General features: G+C 33.1%; 1 protein-coding gene across 1 annotated transcript; it reads left to right on the top strand.

The window, feature by feature from the left end:
• Positions 1 to 1,310: 1,310 nt before the first annotated feature.
• Positions 1,311 to 2,108, top strand: LOC139040510 (olfactory receptor 5T1-like). The gene has a single exon (XM_070487280.1). It carries the CDS (start codon positions 1,311 to 1,313, stop codon positions 2,106 to 2,108), a length of 798 nt encoding a protein of 265 aa, XP_070343381.1.
• The last annotated feature ends 6,201 nt before the right edge of the window (positions 2,109 to 8,309 follow it).

Genomic DNA, 8,309 nt, shown 5'->3' with positions numbered 1-8,309 from the left:
CCCTGAACATGATAGATTTTTCACCCCTTTAAATACATTTTGGTCTGTGAAAAGCCAAAGGATACACACCAGTCTCCCTGCTGAAATTTTACTCCTAAATATAATAGATGCAGTGTTTAATAATGCTTCAATGATGGAGACTTTCAATCCAGATACAGGTGACTCTTTAACTTTTTGTTTAATATACACTTTCCTTTCATTATACTCCCCCAGAAGAGAAACAATCTGATGGCATATAAAAATATACCAGATATAAAATAGGATATTGTGGTTTAAATAAGGAATTAATTCTGTTGGCAATAGCTTCTATAAACAGTGTATTATCTCTTGTTAGAAGATATTTATTTTATAGAAATTTTAGAAACTTTCTAAGGAGGTATAAAAAATGGCCATGATTTATTTTGACAGAAATATGTCTCAAAAATACACCCAAGGTCTTTGCAGGGATAATAAGTATATGAATAGAGAAAAATTTTACATTGGTATTTGGTTAAAATTCGAAAAACATTAGCAGTATTATAAATTGTGGAGAACAAAATGGATACTTTATTATTATGTGTTTCAAAGAAAGAAAATGGAAAGACAAAACAAAACACAATGCTCTATCTTTGTTTCCTAACAAATTGAATCTACCTCCAGGATAACATCTATTGTTCTATTCACTACTGTTATAGAAGTCCTAATGAAATGGGAAAATAGCCAGAAAAGATATCAAATTGTTTGATTGGAAAAGGGTGCTTCGTACAACAAGCTGAAAAGTAAGTCTAACACTGCATTTTCTAGCCACCTGGGAATATTTTAAAATTTAAATAATTTTCACATTGATTTTATAGTTTATTTCAACCCAATCTTGTGATTTAAGTGTATTTGCTTCAATTTTACTAATTATGAACTTTAAGGAAAGGCTTGTCATGTACACTGTGGAAAACCTGGGATTAAAACTCAGATGTGTAGTACTATCTATTATAATACTTTTGCGTTTAAAAATTTGTATATTTATTTGTCTTTGTGAGTTTTAAGGTGATGTAATATGAAGAGAGGAGGGAGTAAGTGTAAGATAAAATACACTAACAATTAAACCAAGTAGATTGGCTGTTCTTCACATGATAAATTTATCAAGCAACCAAATGAAATAATTACTTTATCGATACAGGGCAATACATCCACTTGAACTCAACTTCTTCATCACTGCCTATTCCTTCACTGCCAAGGATTCCAATATGCTCTTCTCAGAAGCAAACGTGAGGATGTAACTGAGTGCATTCTATTTCCAAAAATATTGCATTTAGAACATAAAAATAAAAACTGAAATGCCAGAGTTGCCATCAGATGTAGATTTATACACAATCCAGGTGAAGAATACGAGTGAAGTTACCATGTTTATATTGGTGGGCTTCTTGGGTGATTTTGAGGTGCAACTCTTCCTATTTTTGCTATTTCTAACAATCTATCTTTTCACGCTGGTAGGAAATTTGGGACTGATTGTGTTGGTTATTGGGGATTCCCGGCTCCACAACCCTATGTACTATTTTCTGAGTGTGTTATCATTCTTGGATGCCTGCCTTTCTTCGGTTGTCACCCCAAAAATGTTAATCAATTTCCTGTCAGAGAATAAAACTATTTCATTCCTTGGATGTGCAGCACAGATGTTTTTCTATGTTACTTTTGCGACCACAGAATGCTTTCTCCTGGCTGCAATGGCATATGATCGCTATGTAGCAATCTACAACCCTCTGCTGTATTCAGTTAACATGTCACCCAGGGTCTACGTGCCACTCATCATCATTTCCTATCTTTGTGGCATTTTTAATGCTTCAGTGCACACAGGGGCAACATTTACCCTATCTTTCTGTGCATCCAATGAAATTAGACATTTCTTTTGTGACATCCCTCCTGTCCTCGCCATTTCTTGTTCTGACACGAGCAAAAACCATCTTCTAGTCTTCTACTTTACAGGCATTATTGAAATTGTCACTATCCTGATTGTCCTGGTCATTCCCATGCTGAATCCCATCATCTACAGTTTAAGGAACAAAGACGCAAAAGAGGCAGTAAAAAGAGTGTTTGGGAAAAATTGGTTTATCAATAATATATACTCTTCACAGTAAATATTAAATTGAAGCCAATTAAAATCCGTGTTCATTGTCTCTATATCAAAAAGTTATGGTTAAAGTATTGTTTTTAGTTTCATAGTCCCTTTCTGTTCTCAGAAATTGTTAAATAAAGGTCATAGTCAACCAGCTATCTATGCAGTGTTTACACATGCAGAAAACTGTTATCCAACTGCTTCTAAGTTTATATGTAGAGAGATATAGATATAGATATGTCCCCCAAATACACACAAACATATACACATATGTATGCTGATACTGGTTGTACTATTTTGCTGGGGCTGCCAAAACAGAGTACCAAAGACTGGATTGATAAAACAACAGAAATTTATTTTCTCACTCTTCTGGATGCTAGACTTTTAGATCAAGGTGTTGACTAATTTGATTTCTTCTGAAACTTCTCTCTCCCTAGCTTGCAGATGACCAACTTCTCCTTATGTCGTCACATGATATTTTCTCTCTGAATGTTTGTTCCTGATATCCTCCTCTTACAAGGCCAGCAGTCATATTGGATTAAGGCCCACTCTAAATGCCTAATTTTAAGGTAGTTACCTCCTCAAAGACTCTATCTCCAAGTACAGTTACATTCTGAGGTACTGGGGATTAAGATTTAAAAATACAAATATTAGTTTATTTACACATACACACAGGCATATATGTATGTAACCTTTACATTAAATTGTAAGTATTATCTTTCATCTCCATATCAATCAAATTGGATAGGCTCCCATAGTGGCAATCACAAGTAACTTTATAATTATAACTGCCTAGCTTGAGCAAATACCACCTCAATGAAAATAAACTCACAGTTCATATAATCCCAATCCACTCTGTACGGAGTCATTGGTATCAGAATCCAGTTCAAAGTACTCTGCTACATGCTTAGATCTATGCATTTGCAGCAATCTAATCCCAGCCTATGGTTCAAGGACCACAGAAAATGTGTTAAAATTCCTGCTGTCCATCATCATGCTGTTTGTGAGGGAGCACTTCTCCTCTTTTATTATTTTATTATTTCATCCAGAACATGAGCATTAAACCCATCCTTTATTTCCTCTCAAAATACAGAGATTAGTCATTAGCATTTATCAAGATTATACTTAAACTCAAGAATGACAGGAGATAAGCACATCAGAGAATAAGGTACAACTGGCTGGCATATTGGGCTCTTCCCACAAGTAAGCCCTAGCCATCTTTATGAGTCTCCCTGCAGGGGTGATCCTGACTCAGTTTGGACTCTATTTTTTTCCTTGACTCTTTACCCTCTTGTGATGCCCTTGAAGAATCACATCTCCTCAGTGTCTGGGACCAAGAGTTAAGATATAGAATAGAGTCTTTCCTATGCACATGTTCAGCTCTGTTTCCAACCACTTTATTTGCATTACTAGACATGTCTTCTTCAAAGTTGATTATAAGTAGTAGTGTTTTATTCTTCCTTACTTACTCTAATCATTATCACTGTTATTATTATTTCATAAAAATCTATGTAGTAACAACAGAACAATCTCCTAGAAAATAGAGTGCAACTTTAGGATATTTCCCTAAAGTGGGATTATTAAGTTTAAATAACACCTCAGCATTACTCATGTAGAGCTCCTCTTACCACAATAAATTTTTCCCATGGTTTTTCTGCATTTCCTTTCTCATGTTTGGAAGGCTCTGCACACTGGTATTCACATGATTCTTTCCTTCAAAGATCTCTTCTTAGTGAGACTCTTATTGACTACATTATAATTGCAATTTATCCCCGTAGTATCTCCTCATAGTCTACCTTCCTTAAATTTTCCCATGGTGCTTATCAGTATTTTACATAATATGCATTTTCATTTATATTTAATTTATTGTGTAATCTATTTTCCAGAGTCTGGAACCATGTCTGACACATATTGTTGCTCGAAATATATTCTCTTAAAGAGAAAATATTTTAGCCAGCATTCTGTCAAAACAGCTTATTTAATTCACTTTAGAGATATACATGAAACAGAGATAAAATTTTTCATTTAAATATTTGTTATTCTTTGTAGAATTTCTGGTTAGTTTTTCACTTTTATAATTTTCATCATCCTTCCACTGATCTATTTTGTTATTCTTTTCGAACCTTCTACTTTGGATGTGGATTTTCCACTGTCACCATGTCAGTAGCATTCCACATATCTTACTCTCTCACCCTTTCATTATCAATATTTCTCACTTTTTCCTTATTTCTCTTTGAATTAGGAGTACTTTAATTATTTTTCAATGGCTAAATGGAATAGTTTGACAGTCTTTTTATTTAATTGTATTTTATTTCAAAACAGATTGCAGTTTGTATCATTTTCTGTATTCAGACCCCTTTTTTTTCTAATATTGACATTTTGCACGAATGCTGCACATAGTCTTGAAAAGAAAAAGAATCTTCTCTTATTCTGGTCAATGTTTGATACATACTTATCTTTAAAAACAATCTTATTGCTTGTTTAGTAATTCTGTTATGTCCTCATTAATGTTTGTTGACTAAAAATATATAACAGAGATGTATTAGGTTTTCCTAACGTTAAAATGATGCTATGTCTGTCTTTGCATCTCCCATATGAGAAATTTCCTGATTTAAGATATTTGTTGCTACGATACTTTTTGCATAGATAACACTCACTGCTAAGTCTTCATTGTGCATTACGTAATCATTGCAAAGTAGTTTTAATTTATTTTGATGTTATTTCCTGCATTCTATATTTCTTGATATTAATATTAGAACCAATACTTTTTCCATGCATATTGCCTAAATATATCTTTTCCTAAGCATTTATTTTTACCCTTCTGAAACACTTGATAATATATTTAGACTTACGAAACTATACTGAATGTATTTTTTTAAGGTATGTTAGGTGTAATTTTAATTATTGTTAAACGTATATTTAGTCTTTGGTTTCTCATAATGTCCGTATTACAAATATGTCATACACAAACAGAGGCATATACAAGCATGTATATACAGTCATACAAACACATTTTAAAATCACCTTAACATTATCCCCATTGTCCTTTTTTTAGATGCAACTTCTTGGTTTTGTACTATGACAATATTCATTTAGTAATTAACAGTTACATTTCAGTTTTGTTACCTTTAATCCTATATTCACATTTGTCTTGTTTTCGGTTTCCTTGATTCCATTTTTCTTGGCATGAAGTACTGCTTTTGAAAAATGTGTTGTCAGTTTATTTTCCTAATCCTTAAAAGTAACAAAGTTTCTGGATCTGGCTTCTGTACAGAAAATACTGACTAATACATATAACTTAATACTGATCATTCTTTACTGACATAGAATATAATGTACTCTTTCAATAGGAAGTTTCAATCTTCTTTCAATTCAGAAAAGAATTATTGATCACAGCTTGTGATATTTATGCTGTTGCTCTGGCTTAGTTTTCTTCTTTGACGGATCAATTCATATGCATGTTCTACTTTCTTTGTCTATATATTCTTCCTTTCTTCTATTTCTCTTACTGCTATATTTTTCCAGGATTAATTCACTTTTTGTTTGTTTCACATGATTTTTTCTTGTCAAATGCAAATGATTTTAGAGATATTTAAGACTTAAGACATAATTTTTAGTATATTTAAAGAGTTGTGTATTTTTATCACTCCTAAATGAGAGCTTGTACTGGCTAGCAGTCATTTCCCATTCTCTGACCCCCAAACCTAGGAACCACTAAGGTACTTTTATGTTTTTATAGATTTGGCTATTCTGCACGTTTAATATAAATAATATCATACAATACGCGGTCTTTTCCATCTAACTTATTAAACTTAGAAATATGTTTTTGAAGTTCATCCACGTTGGAGTATCTATCAGTAATTTATTCATTTTTTTGCCCAACAATATTCCTTTGTGTGGGTATGCCATTTTTTATTCAACCATTCATCAGTTAATGGGCATTTGGGTCATTTCCACACTTTGACTATTATTAATAATGCTTATAAACTTTTTTGTACAACTGAACGTATGCTTTCACTTATCTTGGGTATGCACCAAGGAGTAGGCCCAGGCCCATATGGTTTTACAGATGAATTCCACCATTTAAATTAGAATAACTATTGATCCTTCATAACTTCTTACAGGAAATAGAAGAAGAGGAAGCACTTATCAACTCATTCTGTGACATCAACACTTATCAACTCACCCTGATGCCAAAAGCAGACAAAGACATCACAAGCAGAGAAAACAAATGGTAAATGTGCTTTAATTATTATGCATACAGATGTAAAGATTTTTCAGCAAAACACTGGCAAATCAAATTTGGCCATGAATTGTGATATTTTGTCATAAAATTTACTTTTATGTCTTATTTAAAATTACAATCCACCAGCAAAAAGTTTTGCTTTGCTCATTTATTTTTGAAGCAATTAAAATTAAAAACTCTATACTTTTTTATTTACCTTTATTTTCACATTTTTAATGTCCTTTTTAAATTTCTTTGTCTCAACCCATGTTTCCTTCTGTTATACTCCTGCCTGGGAAGTTGGTGAAGCACAAGCTTGCTTGCTGCAAGTTATTTCAGTTTGTGCACATGTGAGTGTTCACTTGCATGCCTGTGTTCATGTGTGAATTCATGCATTTATATTTTCCTGACAAAGTTTTCATTTGCCTATATATTGGAAAGATATTTCAAATATTTCACTCACTGTGTACAAAATTCTGAATTGATAATTATCTTTCACTACGTTAAATATATCTCTTCATGATTTCCAGGTGCGTCTCATTTCTTCTGTAGAGTGCTATAATATTTATGTTTTTTTCTTCAGTATATTTTATATATATATATTTCTTCCTGAATTCCTTAATGTGTCTATAGTTATCTTTTTTTAATCAATGATTCTTTGAGTGTAGTCTATTTTCTTTGTTGATTGGTTTGGTTTTTGTGTTTATCTGTAATGGTTAATTTTTCATTTAAATTGGTTGGGCTATGGAGTACCCAGATATTTGGCCAATCATTATTCTGGACATTTCCGTAATGATGTTTTTGTTAAGATTAAAATTTAAATTGGTAAACATTGTGTGAAACAAATTGCCCTCCACACTGTGAATGAGCCTTATCCAATAAGTTCAAGGCCTGAATAGAACAAAAGGACCACCCTTCCCTGTGCAAGAGAGTATTTTCTGGGGCATTGCCTTCAGACATCATCTGCAACATTAACTCTTCCTAGTTCTACAGAAGAGTGCTTAGACTCCAACTGAAATATTGGTTCTCCTGGGTCTCTAGACTTCTGGCTAATCCCCAAAATTTTGGATTTACCAGCCTTCACAATTCTATAAGGAAATCTTTTATAATAATTCTCACTCCCTCTAATTATCTTTCTCTCTGTAAATATATATCCTATTGGTTTTGTTTCTCTGGAGAACACGGACTAATGTAAATGTTGTTACTGAGAATGGTTCTAGAGAATCAGAATTTTAAAGATGAATTTTCTGAATTTGTTCTGGAGTTTCTGAAATTGGATATCTAAGATGATTTAGCATTAGTGTCATTTAAAGACATTAATGACTCTATTTCCAGTAGTAAAATGAACACTGACAGTCTGATAGTAGAGATATGCAAAATATTGCCATTGGATATTCCTAATGAAATGCTCATAAGAAGTAAGTGTATGAATGACCATGTATATGATGCTTCCAAACATTTTAATAAAACTAACAAGCATAATAAGATTGGCTTGTTGCTTCTAATATAATTGGACAAAGAGAGGAAAGAAAGGGATAGGTTCATGAATTCAAATTCTCAACTTGAGAGCCACATAAATGACTTCAAAGTTTCTGTGTCTACCCCTGTCTCCTGTAAGTACAGAGCTGAGATTGCTGGAAACACAATCCAGAATCACCCAGCCTTGCAGAGTGTCTACTGTTAAAGTGAGGGCATTAATTGAGAAAACAAATGGGATTCTGAAAATTGGAATGGAAATGTGAGAACCCTGATGAAGCTGAGGAGATTTATCCCCTAAATTTTGATGTCTACTTGGCCAATAGAAATAGGCTTACCATTCTCATCTGAGGAGGTTAATCTTGCATTGTCTGAAGAAAATGCTATGGCCTCTCCTGAGGCAGTTGTCATGCAATACAATGCTGATTCTCATCTGTACCCACCTCCACCATCCCTCTTTGCTTCTAGGCCTATAAGTATACAAAAGTCCCAAGAGGTCCCTAAAGGTGAAGTATGAAGTGT

Source organism: Equus asinus, chromosome 17, assembly GCF_041296235.1.
Source record: "Equus asinus isolate D_3611 breed Donkey chromosome 17, EquAss-T2T_v2, whole genome shotgun sequence".
NCBI lineage: Eukaryota > Metazoa > Chordata > Mammalia > Perissodactyla > Equidae > Equus > Equus asinus.
Note: the sequence above shows the minus strand (reverse complement) of the source record. Positions and strands in the feature narration are given on the sequence as shown.